The 17399-nt window shown below is 43.8% G+C and overlaps 1 protein-coding gene across 1 annotated transcript in view; it reads right to left on the bottom strand.

The window, feature by feature from the left end:
* ablim2 (actin binding LIM protein family, member 2) overlaps window positions 1-17399 on the bottom strand; it is a 109128-nt gene that overhangs the window by 7190 nt on the left and 84539 nt on the right. Inside the window, exons 17-21 of the mRNA XM_064940745.1 lie at window positions 17056-17170; window positions 16871-16929; window positions 13481-13544; window positions 12244-12251; window positions 11996-12076 (exon numbers count right to left, since the gene is read on the bottom strand). Of these exons, the coding sequence (XP_064796817.1) occupies window positions 11996-12076; window positions 12244-12251; window positions 13481-13544; window positions 16871-16929; window positions 17056-17170 (327 nt within the window). The remainder of the gene's footprint in view (window positions 1-11995; window positions 12077-12243; window positions 12252-13480; window positions 13545-16870; window positions 16930-17055; window positions 17171-17399) is intronic.

The raw sequence follows: 17399 nt of genomic DNA, 5'->3' as shown, positions 1-17399 counted from the left end.
AAAGTCCCCGCAGCAATGTTCCAACATCTAGTGGGACTCCTTCCCAGAAGAGTGGAGGCTGTTATAGCAGCAAAGCGGGGACCAACTCCATAGTGATGTCCATGATTTTGAATGAGATGTTCGATGAGCAGGTGTCCACATAGTTTTGATCAGGTAGTGTATGACACACACAGAGAGAGACAGATACTATCAAATATACAGAGTTCACTTTCATCAGCACACACAGTCATGATTGTAGCTACAGTATCAACCACAGACAGTGCCTCATCTCTATTGACACCAGCCTGTTTAAGAGTCCATGTCTTGTGGAATGCACTCTTGAGTGCGGTCCACTCACTCAACCCCTCTAGCAAGAGGATCCCCTCCCCTACAAACTCAGACTAACACACACACACACACACACACACACACACACACACACACACACACACACACACACACACACACACACACACACACACACACACACACACACACACACACACACACACACAGTTGGGGAGTAATTGGTTACATTACCAACAAGAATATTGTAATCATATTACAGATACTTTAATTACAGATACTTTTGAAAAAGTAGATGATTACTTATGGGATTACTTTTAAAATATATTATGACCCCTTTCAGTTTTGATCAAAAAAGGTGCAAGTTTAAGTTTGTTCCACCTAAGTGAGTCTGACTGCTAGTCAGAGACCACTATGATGACACACCAAATGATGACCACCAATCAGAGACCACTATGATGACACACCAAATGATGACCACCAATCAGAGACCACTATGATGACACACCAAATGATGACCACCAATCAGAGACCACTATGATGACACACCAAATGATGACCACCAATCAGAGACCACTATAATGACACACCAAATGATGACCACCAATCAGAGACCACTATGATGACACACCAAATGATGACCACTATGATGACACACCAAATGATGACCACCAATCAGAGACCACCATTATGACACACCAAATGATGACCACCAATCAGAGACCACTATAATGACACACCAAATGATGACCACCAATCAGAGACCACTATGATGACACACCAAATGATGACCACCAATCAGAGACCACTATGATGACACACCAAATGATGACCACCAATCAGAGACCACTATGATGACACACCAAATGATGACCACCAATCAGAGACCACTATGATGACACACCAAATGATGACCACTATGATGACACACCAAATGATGACCACCAATCAGAGACCACTATGATGACACACCAAATGATGACCACCAATCAGAGACCACTAAAATGACACACCAAATGATGACCACCAATCAGAGACCACTATGATGACACACCAAATGATGATCACCAATCAGAGACCACTATGATGACACACCAAATGATGACCACCAATCAGAGACCACTATGATGACACACCAAATGATGATCACCAATCAGAGACCACTATTATGACACACCAAATGATGACCACCAATCAGAGACCACTATGATGACACACCAAATGATGACCACCAATCAGAGACCACTATGATGACACACCAAATGATGACCACTATGATGACACACCAAATGATGACCACCAATCAGAGACCACTATGATGACACACCAAATGATGACCACCAATCAGAGACCACTAAAATGACACACCAAATGATGACCACCAATCAGAGACCACTATGATGACACACCAAATGATGACCACCAATCAGAGACCACTATGATGACACACCAAATGATGATCACCAATCAGAGACCACTATTATGACACACCAAATGATGACCACCAATCAGAGACCACTATGATGACACACCAAATGATGACCACCAATCAGAGAAAACTATGATGACACACCAAATGATGACCACCAATCAGAGACCACCATTATGACACACCAAATGATGACCACCAATCAGAGACCACTATGATGACACACAAAATGATGACCACCAATCAGAGACCACCATTATGACACACCAAATGATGACCACCAATCAGAGACCACTATTATGACACACCAAATGATGACCACCAATCAGAGACCACCATTATGACACACCAAATGATGACCACCAATCAGAAACCACTATTATGACACATCAAATGCGTTTGTGGTGGTGTAAAAAGTACCCAATCGTCATAAAGATATCTTAATGGAAAACGACACAAATAAAAGTGAAAGTTACCCAGTAAAATACCACTTAAAAGTAAACGTATAAGTCATTTGAAATTCCTTATTGTAGCTCTATCCTGCAGTCAAATGACCTAGTGGCCTCATGTGTGGATAGTTACTCATATTTCTCAACTCTATATCTGACATGGTGCAGGTGCCTTCTTTCTTTAAGCCCACAGCTACGTGTGTGAGGTTTATGCCTTTGTTCCAAAGTAGATTTGTTTAAGACGACCCAGAAACACTCTGTGTGGCCCTGATTTAGCCCACTGCAGTAAAAGGTCAAGCAAACCAGACGGCACCACTTTCTTGTGTTTGTATTTATTTGCAGATAGCCAGGGGCAACACTCCCAACACTCTGACATCATTTACAAACAAAGCATGTGTGTTTAGTGAGTCCACCAGATCAGAGGCAGTAGGGATGACCAGGTATGTTCTCTGTTTAGTGAGTCCACCAGATGAGAGGCAGTAGGGATGACCAGGTATGTTCTCTGTTTAGTGAGTCCACCAGATCAGAGGCAGTAGGGATGACCAGGTATGTTCTCTGTTTAGTGAGTCCACCAGATGAGAGGCAGTAGGGATGACCAGGTATGTTCTCTGTTTAGTGAGTCCACCAGATGAGAGGCAGTAGGGATGACCAGGGATGTTCTCTGTTTAGTGAGTCCACCAGATGAGAGGCAGTAGGGATGACCAGGGATGTTCTCTGTTTAGTGAGTCCACCAGATCAGAAGCAGTAGGGATGACCAGGGATGTTCTCTGTTTAGTGAGTCCACCAGATGAGAGGCAGTAGGGATGACCAGGGATGTTCTCTGTTTAGTGAGTCCACCAGATGAGAGGCAGTAGGGATGACCAGGGATGTTCTCTGTTTAGTGAGTCCACCAGATCAGAGGCAGTAGAGATGACCAGGGATGTTCTCTGTTTAGTGAGTCCACCAGATCAGAGGCAGTAGGGATGACCAGGGATGTTCTCTGTTTAGTGAGTCCACCAGATCAGAGGCAGTAGGGATGACCAGGGATGTTCTCTGTTTAGTGAGTCCACCAGATCAGAGGCAGTAGGGATGACCAGGGATGTTCTCTGTTTAGTGAGTCTGCCAGATCAGAGGCAGTAGGGATGACCAGGGATGTTCTCTGTTTAGTGAGTCCACCAGATCAGAGGCAGTAGGGATGACCAGGGATGTTCTCTGTTTAGTGAGTCTGCCAGATCAGAGGCAGTAGGGATGGCCAGGGATGTTCTCTGTTTAGTGAGTCCACCAGATCAGAGGCAGTAGGGATGTTCTCTGTTTAGTGAGTCCACCAGATCAGAGGCAGTAGGGATGTTCTGTTTAGTGAGTCCACCAGATCAGAGGCAGTAGGGATGACCAGGTATGTTCTCTTGATACGTGCGTGACTGGACCATTTTCCTGTCCTGCTAAGCATTTAAAATGGGTGTCAGAGAAAATGTATGTAGTAAAAAGTACAACATTTTCTTCTTTAGGAATGTAGTGAAATAAAAGTAAAATTTGTCAAAAATATAAATAGCACAGTAAAGTACAGATAAAACCCAAATATGACTTAAGAAGTACTTTACACCACTGTGGATCCTTTGATGAAAGAGAGAGAGAGAGAGAGAGAGAGAGAGAGAGAGACAGAGAGACAGAGAGAGGGAGAGACAGAGAGAGAGAGGGAGAGAGACAGAGAGAGAGAGAGAAAGAGAGAGACAGAGAGAGAGAGACAGAGAGAGAGAGAGAGAGAGAGAGAAAGAGAGAGAGAGAGACAGAGAGAGAGAGAGAGAGACAGAGAGAGAGAGAGAGAGAGAGAGAAAGAGAGAGAGACAGAGAGAGAGAGAGAGAGACAGAGAGAGAGACAGAGAGAGAGAGAGCATTGTTGAGGTTTTGGCCATGAACATGGTTCCCTCACCACCACACCCACCCCTTCTCCCAGGGGAGCAGAGCAGAGTTGGGGCCTGACGTGGACACACTCTGTCTGGGGTGAGCACAGAGGGACAGAGGGCTTGATCTGGAGGGTAAGCATTTCTCCCAAACCCTAACCCCTAAGACTGAAAGTCTGTTTCTACGAGGAGCTTCATCCTCTTAAAATGTATTTACAACCTGCTTTTGTGATTATTATTTAGTATTTACAGTTTTTTTTCTTCAATTGCTAACAAGCATCGGTCAATACTGAAGCCCCTTTTTCAAAGCTCTTCACACAGTCTGCATTACCGACATGCATCTTGGCCAAACAGTTCATCTCACCTCCAAAACTCACTCAAACCACCAAAACACTTCATACATGTCTCAGAATAAGCTCGTTGGACCAGAACACTGGCCAGAACACTGGCAACAGTTCACTCATAACACACTGACCTAAAAAAGACTAACAACAGGGAGCATTACATAAACTATGAACTTGTCTCTTTGAAGTCGAAGTCAATTTGCTTCAATAGCCTTCATCTTTTCTATATCTTTGCATATTGTAATTTACTTGTGAAAAATAAAAAGTTGAAACAATTCCTGAAATTCCAGGGCTGCAATAATAATTACAACAAAAACAACATGTGTAGTATAACACTCCTACTGTACAGTACTGTGAGGGTTCTAGTTCTCATCAACATGTATAGTATAATCACTCATACTGTACAGTACTGTGAGGGTTCTAGTTCTCATCAACATGTATAGTATAATCACTCATACTGTACAGTACTGTGAGGGTTCTAGTTCTCATCAACATGTGTAGTATAATCACTCATACTGTACAGTACTGTGAGGGTTCTAGTTCCCATCAACATGTATAGTATAACACTCCTACTGTACAGTACTGTGAGGGTTCTAGTTCTCATCAACATGTGTAGTATAACACTCCTACTGTACAGTACTGTGAGGGTTCTAGATCTCATCAACATGTATAGTATAATCGCTCATACTGTACAGTACTGTGAGGGTTCTAGTTCTCATCAACATGTATAGTATAATCACTCATACTGTACAGTACTGTGAGGGTTCTAGTTCTCATCAACATGTATAGTATAATCACTCATACTGTACAGTACTGTGAGGGTTCTAGTTCTCATCAACATGTATAGTATAATCGCTCATACTGTACAGTACTGTGAGGGTTCTAGATCTCATCAACATGTATAGTATAATCACTCATACTGTACAGTACTGTGAGGGTTCTAGTTCTCATCAACATGTATAGTATAATCACTCATACTGTACAGTACTGTGAGGGTTCTAGTTCTCATCAACATGTATAGTATAAATCACTCATACTGTACAGTACTGTGAGGGTTCTAGTTCTCATCAACATGTATAGTATAATCACTCATACTGTACAGTACTGTGAGGGTTCTAGATCTCATCAACATGTATAGTATAATCACTCATACTGTACAGTACTGTGAGGGTTCTAGATCTCATCAACATGTATAGTATAATCACTCATACTGTACAGTACTGTGAGGGTTCTAGTTCTCATCAACATGTATAGTATAATCACTCATACTGTACAGTACTGTGGGGGTTCTAGTTCTCATCAACATGTGTAGTATAATCACTCATAGTGTACAGTACTGTGAGGGTTCTAGTTCTCATCAACATGTGTAGTATAATCACTCATACTGTACAGTACTGTGAGGGTTCTAGTTCTCATCAACACGTGTAGTATAACACTCCTACTGTACAGTACTGTGAGGGTTCTAGTTCTCATCAACATGTGTAGTATAATCGCTCATACTGTACAGTACTGTGAGGGTTCTAGATCTCATCAACATGTATAGTATAATCGCTCATACTGTACAGTACTGTGAGGGTTCTAGATCTCATCAACATGTATAGTATAATCGCTCATACTGTACAGTACTGTGAGGGTTCTAGATCTCATCAACATGTATAGTATAATCACTCATACTGTACAGTACTGTGAGGGTTCTAGTTCTCATCAACATGTATAGTATAATCACTCATACTGTACAGTACTGTGAGGGTTCTAGTTCTCATCAACATGTATAGTATAAATCGCTCATACTGTACAGTACTGTGAGGGTTCTAGTTCTCATCAACATGTATAGTATAATCACTCATACTGTACAGTACTGTGAGGGTTCTAGATCTCATCAACATGTATAGTATAATCACTCATACTGTACAGTACTGTGAGGGTTCTAGTTCTCATCAACATGTATAGTATAAATCACTCATACTGTACAGTACTGTGAGGGTTCTAGATCTCATCAACATGTATAGTATAATCACTCATAGTGTACAGTACTGTGAGGGTTCTAGTTCTCATCAACATGTATAGTATAACACTCATACTGTACAGTACTGTGTGGGTTCTAGTTCTCATCAACATGTATAGTATAATCACTCATACTGTACAGTACTGTGAGGGTTCTAGTTCCCATCAACATGTATAGTATAATCACTCATACTGTACAGTACTGTGAAGGTTCTAGTTCTCATCAACATGTATAATATAATCACTCATACTGTACAGTACTGTGAGGGTTCTAGTTCTCATCAACATGTGTAGTATAATCACTCATACTGTACAGTACTGTGAGGGTTCTAGTTCATATCAACATGTGTAGTATAATCACTCATACTGTACAGCACTGTGAGGGTTCTAGTTCTCATCAACATGTATAGTAAAATCACTCATACTGTACGGTACTGTGAGGGTTCTAGTTCTCATCAACATGTGTAGTATAATCACTCATACTGTACAGTACTGTGAGGGTTCTAGTTCTCATCAACATGTGTAGTATAATCACTCATACTGTACAGCACTGTGAGGGTTCTAGTTCTCGCTCTCTCCTGCATTTGGCCACAAGTTCTCATCCACATCACATCTTACATCTTCTCTGGCGATGCGTCTTGGAAAGTATCTTCTGGAATGTCTAGTCAAACCATGGCAGTCTTCAGGAGAAGTGTCTCCACAACATGGCAGTCTGCAGGAGAAGTGTCTCCACAACATGGCAGTCTGCAGGAGAAGTGTCTCCACACCCTGCCAGTCTTCAGGAGAAGTGTCTCCACACCCTACCAGTCTTCAGGAGAAGTGCCTCCACAACATGGCAGTCTGCAGGAGAAGTGTCTCCATACTCTGCCAGTCTTCAGGAGAAGTGTCTCCACACCCTGGCAGTCTTCAGGAGAAGTGTCTCCACACCCTGGCAGTCTTTGGGAGAAGTGTCTCCACACCCTGGCAGTCTGCAGGAGAAGTGTCTCCACAACATGGCAGTCTTCAGGAGAAGTGTCTCCACACCCTGCCAGTCTTCAGGAGAAGTGTCTCCACACCCTACCAGTCTTCAGGAGAAGTGTCTCCACACCCTGGCAGTCTTCAGGAGAAGTGTCTCCATACTCTGCCAGTCTTCAGGAGAAGTGTCTCCACACCCTGGCAGTCTTCAGGAGAAGTGTCTCCACACCCTGGCAGTCTTTGGGAGAAGTGTCTCCACACCCTGGCAGTCTGCAGGAGAAGTGTCTCCACAACATGGCAGTCTTCAGGAGAAGTGTATCCACACCCTGGCAGTCTTTGGGAGAAGTGTCTCCACACCCTGGCAGTCTGCAGGAGAAGTGTCCGCACACCCTACCAGTCTTCAGGAGAAGTGTCTCCACACCCTGGCAGTTTTCAGGAGAAGTGTCTCCAGACTCTGCCAGTCTTCAGGAGAAGTGTCTCCACACCCTGCCAGTCTTCAGGAGAAGTGTCCGCACACCCTACCAGTCTTCAGGAGAAGTGTCTCCACATCCTGGCAGTTTGCAGGAGAAGTGTCTCCAGACTCTGCCAGTCTTCAGGAGAAGTGTCTCCACACCCTGCCAGTCTTCAGGAGAAGTGTCCGCACACCCTACCAGTCTTCAGGAGAAGTGTCTCCACATCCTGGCAGTTTGCAGGAGAAGTGTCTCCAGACTCTGCCAGTCTTCAGGAGAAGTGTCCGCACACCCTACCAGTCTTCAGGAGAAGTGTCTCCACACCCTACCAGTCTTCAGGAGAAGTGTCTCCACACCCTGGCAGTCTTCAGGAGAAGTGTCTCCACATCCTGGCAGTTTGCAGGAGAAGTGTCTCCAGACTCTGCCAGTCTTCAGGAGAAGTGTCTCCACACCCTGCCAGTCTTCAGGAGAAGTGTCCGCACACCCTACCAGTCTTCAGGAGAAGTGTCTCCACACCCTGCCAGTCTTCAGGAGAAGTGTCTCCACACCCTGGCAGTCATCAGGAGAAGTGTCTCCACACCCTGGCAGTCTGCAGGAGAAGTGTATCCACACCCTGCCAGTCTTCAGGAGAAGTGTCTCCACACCCTGGCAGTCTTCAGTAGAAGTGTCTCTACACCCTGGCAGTCTTCAGTAGAAGTGTCTCCACACCCTGGCAGTCTTCAGTAGAAGTGTCTCCACACCCTGGCAGTCTTCAGTAGAAGTGTCTCTACACCCTGGCAGTCTTCAGTAGAAGTGTCTCTACACCCTGGCAGTCTTCAGTAGAAGTGTCTCTACACCCTGGCAGTCTTCAGTAGAAGTGTCTCCACACCCTGGCAGTCTTCAGGAGAAGTGTCCGCACACCCTACCAGTCTTCAGGAGAAGTGTCTCCACACCCTACCAGTCTTCAGGAGAAGTGTCTCCACACCCCACATTCACGGCATCCAGTAAGGACATCTGGTCATGTGTATGGTGGTCCTAAACCTTCCACCTCCACACAGAGAAAACCTCCTCTAAGGGGTTTAGGAAGGGGGAGTACGGAGGCAGGAACAGTACTGACATCCTGGGATGTAAGTAAACCAGTCTGTGACGGCAGCAGAGGGGTGGAACGCCACATGATCCCACACAACAACGAAGGTAGGGGAGTTTCCTGCCCCTCTCTCCTCTGCTGACACAAGTCGATCGTGCAGGTCATCCTGAAAAGAAATGATCCTCTCTGTATTGTCAGGGCCAATGAGTGGTTTGTTTAACAGAAAACCATCGTTGGACAGTGCTGCACACATTGTGATGTTAGCTCCTGTCTGGCCTGGGACATCCACAGTTGCTCTCTGTCCAATCCCTTTTCTTGCCCTGCGGCTAGTTTTTGCCAGGTTGAATCCAGCTTTGTCTACAAAGATGAATGTATGTGCAGTGCCTGGGTTCCATCTCTATTACTCTCTAAAATACAGTAAATCCTGTTTTACAGTACTTTACATTATGCATAGCTGGGTATCTACCCTGTTTGGTTATTGAACAGACATCTTACTTGGACATATTCATACCGGAGTTCTTTCACAGGGTTCACCATTTCTGATTCATCCTTATTTTATGTTTCTCTATGACTCTGGCAACCATATTCACATTCCCAAAAGTGATTTTGTCTGCCCGCACTCTGTCTGCCCGCACTCTGTCTACCCGCACTCTGTCTACCCGCACTCTGTCTGCCCGCATTCTGTCTGCCCGCATTCTGTCTGCCCGCATTCTGTCTGCCCGCATTCTGTCTGCCCGCATTCTGTCTACCCGCACTCTGTCTGCCCGCATTCTGTCTGCCCGCATTCTGTCTGCCCGCATTCTGTCTGCCCGCACTCTGTCCCGAATTTCCCTCAGTTTCATTGCATTGTTGCCAATTACCATGTCAACAATCACAATTTCCTGCGCATCTGATAATATTCTGTTTTCTATGTTTCAATCTGCTTTTACTGCAGAAATGGTTACTGGTTACTGCATTCTGTTTTGAAAATGTTTTTAACAGTTTTGGAAACATTGTGTTAGCATTTGAAAGCATGTGCTGCAAATATATAGTTTTGCAGGTGGTGGAGTACGAATGAGAAAAGAGTTCAGGGATTTCGGAGAATGTGGTCATTGGATGCGTTTTGTGTGAAAGCAAATTAAAAATAATTCACAGTTTGGTCCACATACACTTCTGTTTCGCTGACTGTGTGAAGAGTTTCGACAAGGTGACTTCAGGTTTGACCAACGCAAGAAAGAATAACCTGTGAATACGTATGTACATTTGTATTTAAATATATTGGAGATAAGTGCTATATAATGCCTAACATATGCTTATAACTCTTAGCTATCCTCTGGTCCAAATATAGACCTACAGTCAGACATGTTTTAACACCCAAAGTGTTAGCCACATGCACTGACACTAGTCAAGTATTGGTTAAGCAGTTTTCTTCACTATCAGACCTCATTCTACAATCTATGTGAAATGAGACCCAAAACCTATTGTGTTCAACATGAGAACTGTGTTGGTCACAGGTGTGTGTGTGTGTGCGTTTTATCATTAGGTTTAACACACCAAATCAAATCCCTTGCCTCAGAAACCTCCCTCCAAACCACCGCCCGGTCCGACCCCAGCTGGGTTCGCATTACAAACACTCTATAACATTCTCCCAAAATGTCAGTATTATACAATGGAACAAAAACACGGTATGGCATTGATTTTGCCCAAGGACAAAGACATTAACAGCTAGATCATAAAAGTATTAAGTTGGCAACAAGGTTAAAGATCGACTCTTGCCTATATGTCTCCATGGCGATGTTGACTGTAAATTAGACACAAGCTGTCATCGTGTGATGGTCAATCACCTGGTTTATATACCGACTAGGCATCTACAGCGGAGAAGGGAGGAATCTGGGCAAGGCACTGCTGGCATCACATCAGATGAATGCAACATGGTACACACATCATGGGGCTGTGTGAATGTACACGCATGTGTGCGTGCGTTTGTGTAGAATACACTGAGAACAGGGAGTACTGAGGACAATGATCTCTCTCTCAGTTAGCTGTGCTAACATAATTGCAAAAGGGATTTCTAATGATCAATTAGACATTTAAAATTCTAAACTTGGTTTAGCTAACACAACGTGCCATTGGAACACAGGAGTGATGGTTGCTGATAATGGATCTCTGTACTCCTATGCAGATATTCCATTAAAAATCAAATTTTCATCTACAATAGTCATTTACAACATTAACAATGTCTACACTGTATATCTGATCAATTTTATGTTATTTTAATGTTTTAAAAAAAAGTGCTTTTCTTTCAAAACAAGGACATTTCTAAGTGACCCCAAACTTTTCAACGGTAGTGTATGTGATTTGTTGTGGACAGTGACACACCATGAGATGAGTATTCTTGGTGTCGGACATAACATAAAAATATTTTAAAAATCTTTGTCCAGTTTGAGGTGAGTAATCACTGTTCTGATATCCAGACGCTCTTTTCGGTCATACGAGAAGGTAGCAGTAACTTTATGTACAAAATAAGTTACAAAACAATGCAAAAAAAACAAAAAAAACTAGCAGTTGGTTTGGAGCCAGTAAAACGGTGCCATTATCATCATAATACACACACACACACACAGACACACACACACACACACACACACACACACACACACACACACACACACACACACACACACACACACACACACACACACACACACACACACACACACACACACACACACACACACAGAGGGTGGAAGTTTAGGGGTGATACACGGCATGATAAATCACTAGTTTATAAGTCAGTGTGATGCTAGGGGAGCAGGCCGTCAACGTTGCCACAACGCTACTCTCACAACATTGGGACAACGTGATGAGAGGCCGGTGGAGAACACACACGCTGAGGTTCTGGAGCGCTGTGTAAGAGCTCGTCTCAGTCTCCCTGTAGGATGGTAGGATTCATAACCAGATCACCACTGGACTGTAGACTGGAGTTTCACAGGACAAAGGGAGGGAGTAGGAATAGAGAGAGGGGGAAAGAGAGGGAGGGGTAGAGCTAGAGAAAAGAGAAAATATCTTTGCCCTAAGTGCTGAGGTAGAGAGTGAGATAGAGGCAGAGAGAGAAATAAAGAAGGATGGGGGGGGGGGAGAAATATGATGGCTTCTCACCTCCAGTCTGGTACGGTCCACATCTCTGGGTAGCTTCACCCTCACCCTGTGGGTCACAGACAGCACCTCATAGGGATACACCTGGAAGGAACACATGCACACATGAAAAAACACACGCTGTCAGCTATTTAACACTACAGCCAGCCTGGGGAGAGAGATAATGTAATCTACAATAGATTTAGCCAAAGATATCAAAGTGTATTTGCCAAACACATGACGCTAACATGATGTGAAACATTGACCCTTACCTTGTACTCTGGAGGAGAGGAAAAAGGAAAGAGAGAAAAAGAGGGAGAAAGAGAGAGAGAAATGTCAGATTAATGACTGCGTAATTATTTCAGTATGAAAACTACCATAAAAGAGCAAATCAATAAAAATTAAATACATAGATGCAAATGAAAGTGATTATTTTAATAACTTATGAGATATTGTGTTCCAGCTCAGTACGTCAAAGGCTTTAAAAAAGCCTGGGACCCACTCTCTCCCACTGACACAAAACACACACAACCCCCCCCCCCCCCCCCCCACACACACACACACCCCCCCACACACACACACACACAGACTCTGTGAAACTATGCTTTTACAGGCTTGGCACTGTGTGCTCTCTGGCTGAGGAATAACAGGAGCATGCTGAGGCAGACAGCTCTGAGTGGTGACTCACACTGATGTAACTCATTAGGCAAAAGGATGTGGCTTCAGCACCCTTGAGTGAAACAACGTCCACCTGAACTGCTTCCCATTAAAAGTGCATTTCATTTATTTAAATTTAACTTTAAATTAACTAGGCAAGTCAGTTGATGATGGCCTACCAAAAGGCCAAACGCCTCCTGCAGCGACGGGGACTGGGATAAAATAAATTATATATATAGTATAGGACAAAACACACATCACGACAAGAGAGACAACACAACACTACATAACCAGAGACAAGGCAGCAATACATGACAACACAGTAGGATAGCAACACAACATGACAACAACATGGCAGCAACACAACATGACAACAACATGGCAGCAACACAACATGACAACAACATGGCAGCAACACAACATGACAACAACATGGCAGCAACACAACATGACAACAACATGGCAGCAACACAACATGACAACAAAATGGTAGCAGCACAAAATATGGCACAAACATTATTGGGCACAGACAACAGCACAAAGGGCAAGAAGGTAGAGACAACAAAACTTAACGCAAAGCAGCCACAACTGTCAATAAGAGTGTCCATGATTGAGTCTTTGAATGAAGAGATGGAGATAAAACTGTCCAGTTTGAGTGTTTGTTGCAGCTCGTTCCAGTCGCTAGTTGCAGCAAACTGAAAAGAGGTGGGGGATGTGTGTGCTTGGGGACTTTTAACAGAATGTGACTGGCAGAACGGGTGTTGTATGTGGAGTATTGTAGATCTAGGGTCAACCTTTTTCAACATGGCATCAATGCGCTAACAGATCTAGTATTGTAGATCTAGGTCCTACCTCTCATTCCTCCCCAGCTGTGGGAGTCCTGCTGGTCTGGGTCAACCTCAACATGGTCGGCAACCTCCTGGGGAGGACGCGCACGCACGCACGCACGCACGCACACACACACACACACACACACACACACACACACACACACACACACACACACACACACACACACACACACACACACACACACACACACACACACACACACACACACACACACACACACACACACACACACACACACACACACACACACACACACAGAGAGTCGGTTTAGACTAAAAACAGACAAGGTCAAAACACCTAACTCCATCTGGTCGTGTTTGACAGTTTCCAGACATCATGCGTTTACTGTACCGTGCAGTAACAAAGAACAGATTTGTTTTTCTCTACGTTTCTTTTCTCTTTGGGTCAAGGAGAAATGATACAAAATATGTCTGTCCGAAGGTTGCTATAATCACAGGGAGGTTGACTCACACACATTCTAAACTGCACACTGACTGTAGACTTCTCCCACGGACTCAAATCTTGTTTCAGAAATATTACAATGTATTGATGGAGTTTAGGGGAATTGGCTTAGCTACAGTGCCTTCGTTCTGGTTTGGTTCAGGTCCCAGTCTCAATGTAACTGAATCTCTGGTGTTTCTCAGGGTGGGACAGAAAGGAAGACGTTCAGAAAAAACAACTTCTGCATCCTCAGCTCATTAAATCAATGGATGTGATGCATATGGAGTTGATTTGAATTGATTTCAGGTGTTTTCAACATCATTTTGTAGCACATGCTCCCATCACTTCCATTTATCTTGTGGTGGCTAAGGTTAGCTGAAGTTTGTAGCGGCTGTTTTAAAGAAAACTGAACCCTGGATTACATTTTCTCTTGGCCCACAGACTACAAAGACTACTTTCAAGGTGAGGAGCCATCTAACATCAAGTTGTAAAATAGTGGACTACTCCTTTAGCCCCCCCCTCCATAATAGCCATACATTGTCTCTGCCTCAGCTGCCACAGGCATTGGCTGGTGAGGAGTAACAGCCAATCCGGTTGCAGAATTAACGTATTCAGTGTAACACGCTGCTGGGGTCTGATACGGTCCACATTTCTCATTTCCTGCTAAACATTCAACTATTTCACCCCTCTGTCTACCCCAAACCCATACTTCAACAAACACATAAGCAGCAATAACGCACCATTAAGGTGAGACTAAACCCCCTCAGTGGTAGCACAACCATCATAATAAACTCTTTCTCCTAATGTCAATCTGTACAGTCAGTGGTAATGAGTGATAGGCCTACATGGAAGCTGATAAGAAAGCTGTAAAACATGATTTCCCGGTCCAACAGTTGGAAAAACACACCCATGATAAGAGAAATAGCTTCCTTTCCTAATCACATCTTACAACTGAAACAATACTATTGTTTTTATTTTCTTTAACTTGGCAAGTCAGTTAAGAACAAATTCTTATTTACAATGACAGCCTACTGGGGAACAGTGGGTTAACTGCCTTGTTCAGGTGCAGAACGACAGATAAATACCTTGTCAGCTCGGGGATTTGATCTAGCAACCTTTCAGTTACTGGCCCAACGCTCCAACCACCCCGCATAGGTTAACATCTATTGTATAGGTTAACATCGATTGTATAGGTTAACATCTGTTGTATAGGTTAACATCTATTGTGTAGGTTAACATCTATTGTATAGGTTAACATCTATTGTATAGGTTAACATCTATTGTATAGGTTAACATCTATTGTGTAGGTTAACATCTATTGTATAGGTTAACATCTATTGTATAGGTTAACATCTATTGTATAGGTTAACATATATTGTGTAGGTTAACATCTATTGTATAGGTTAACATCTATTGTATAGGTTAACATCTATTGATTTCAACTATCATAAGGCTGCTAGCTCAGTGATCCTGGAGAAAAGGACACAGGACACAATGATAGAAAGTCAGCTCAACTATTGAGACAGACCAATTCAGCCTTTTTGTGACACGAACTTCACTTTCCCTCGGCCATAACTCACTCACTCACCCTCGATGACAGAAAAGGCGATAAACATTACCACCTGGTGGTTAAATCAAACACTGCACCCAGTTGGCCCGCCCTTCTCACAGCAATCACCACGGCACTTTATTTAATGAGAGGCGAGGCGAGAGAGGCCTACAGACCAATCACCATCTCTCTTTAAAGGAGTTCTAATCGTTAGCACGCTTGACTAAACCCGTCGGTATGGCGACAGCCACACCTCATTTCCATTTTTTGAGGGAGTTTTCCATTACCTCACTGAGCTCTTTTTTGAATCAAATCAAATTTGATTGGTCGCATACACATATTTAGCAGATGTTATTGCCTGTGTAGCGAAATGCTTGTGTTCCTATCTCCAACAGCGCAGTAATATCTAACAATATCTAACAATACACACAAATCTAAAAGTAAAATAACGGAATTTAGAAACACAAAAAAAACATTCTGTGCTAATAATGTAAGAAATATCACAAAGAAAACGGCAAAGTTTCTTAGGAGCTAGAAGCAGAGCTGCCATGTCTGTCGGCACCATCTTCAAGTGTCAAGAGTACACATCGAATCAAACGCCTGGCTGGGATAGGACCTGACTGACTGTCCCCCTGCCAGATGCCCACTCCCTCATTAGAGATGCCAAAACCACACCCCCTCCGCCGGTCTGCCCTTATTGACGCTTACATATCATTGGGGTATCAGACCGTGTCATCGGAGTGTGAAGCCACCTGGTGCAAATGTGTGAGTGTGAGTGTGTGTGTGTGTGTGTGTGTGTGTGTGTGTGCGTGTGTGTGTGTGTGAGTGTGTGTGTGAGTGTGTGTGTGAGTATGAGTGTGTGTGTGAGTGTGAGTGTGTGTCTGTGTGTGTGTGAGTGTGTGTGTGTGTGTGTGTGTGTGTGTGTGTGTGTGTGTGTGTGTGTGTGTGTGTGTGTGTGTGTGTGTGTGTGTGAGTGAGTGTGTGTCTGTGTGTGAGTGTCTGTGTGTGAGTGAGTGTGTGAGTGTGTGTCTGTGTGTGTGTGTCTGTGTGTGTGTGAGTGTGTGTGAGTGTGTGTGTGAGTGTGTGTGTGTGTGTCTGTGTGTGTGTGAGTGTGTGTGTGTGAGTGTGTGTGTGAGTGTGTGTGTGTGTGCGTGTGTGTGTGTGTGAGTGTGTGTGTGTTAGGGTACTATTCCTCATGAAGGAGAGAGAGAGACAGTGTACGTGAATTGCGATGACGGCACTCGACACGCTACACGAGGCGATGGCAGTGAGATGTGAACCTGCTGAACCAATGTGACAGTACTGATCAGTAGTAGGTCACATAGAAATGCACTATGTTACTTTCCTCACAATCATAGAAGCCTGTGTTCACTTTACAGTCTTTGAGTACGACTACATACCTTGTATATGCCATTCCTTCCATATCCTGGCAGGGAAGCACACTTATTGTATGGGAAGTCTGTAAGGAGAGAAACAAATATCTGTCATCTATGAAAACCCATTTGCTACTCTATTAACCTGAAGTTAATGCACTGGTTGAGCCCCTGCCTGTCAAGTAAGATTTGACCACTCGTTGGCTACTCACTGGTCCGGGAGGTGTCAGTGGGCAGGCTGCAGGTAGACTTCCTGGGGTCCAGCAGGTACTCTGGGAGGGGCTCGCCGTCTATTTCACTCTTCAAGATCATCCAACTGGTCCTTGTCTACGTAGAGAGATTGACAGTGAGATGGATGAATGGACGGATGTAGTGATAGATTCTATATGTTGATGGATGGATGGATGTAGTGATAGATTCTGTATATAGATGGATGGATGTAGTGATAGATTCTGTATATAGATTAATGTAGTAATAGATACTGTATATAGACGGATGGATGTAGTGATAGATTCTGTATATAGATTAATGTAGTAATAGATACTGTATATAGACG

This window comes from Oncorhynchus masou, chromosome 27 (assembly GCF_036934945.1).
Source record: "Oncorhynchus masou masou isolate Uvic2021 chromosome 27, UVic_Omas_1.1, whole genome shotgun sequence".
Classification (NCBI taxonomy): domain Eukaryota; kingdom Metazoa; phylum Chordata; class Actinopteri; order Salmoniformes; family Salmonidae; genus Oncorhynchus; species Oncorhynchus masou.
The sequence above is the reverse complement of the archived record's forward strand: the minus strand, read 5'-3'. Positions and strand labels throughout refer to the sequence as shown.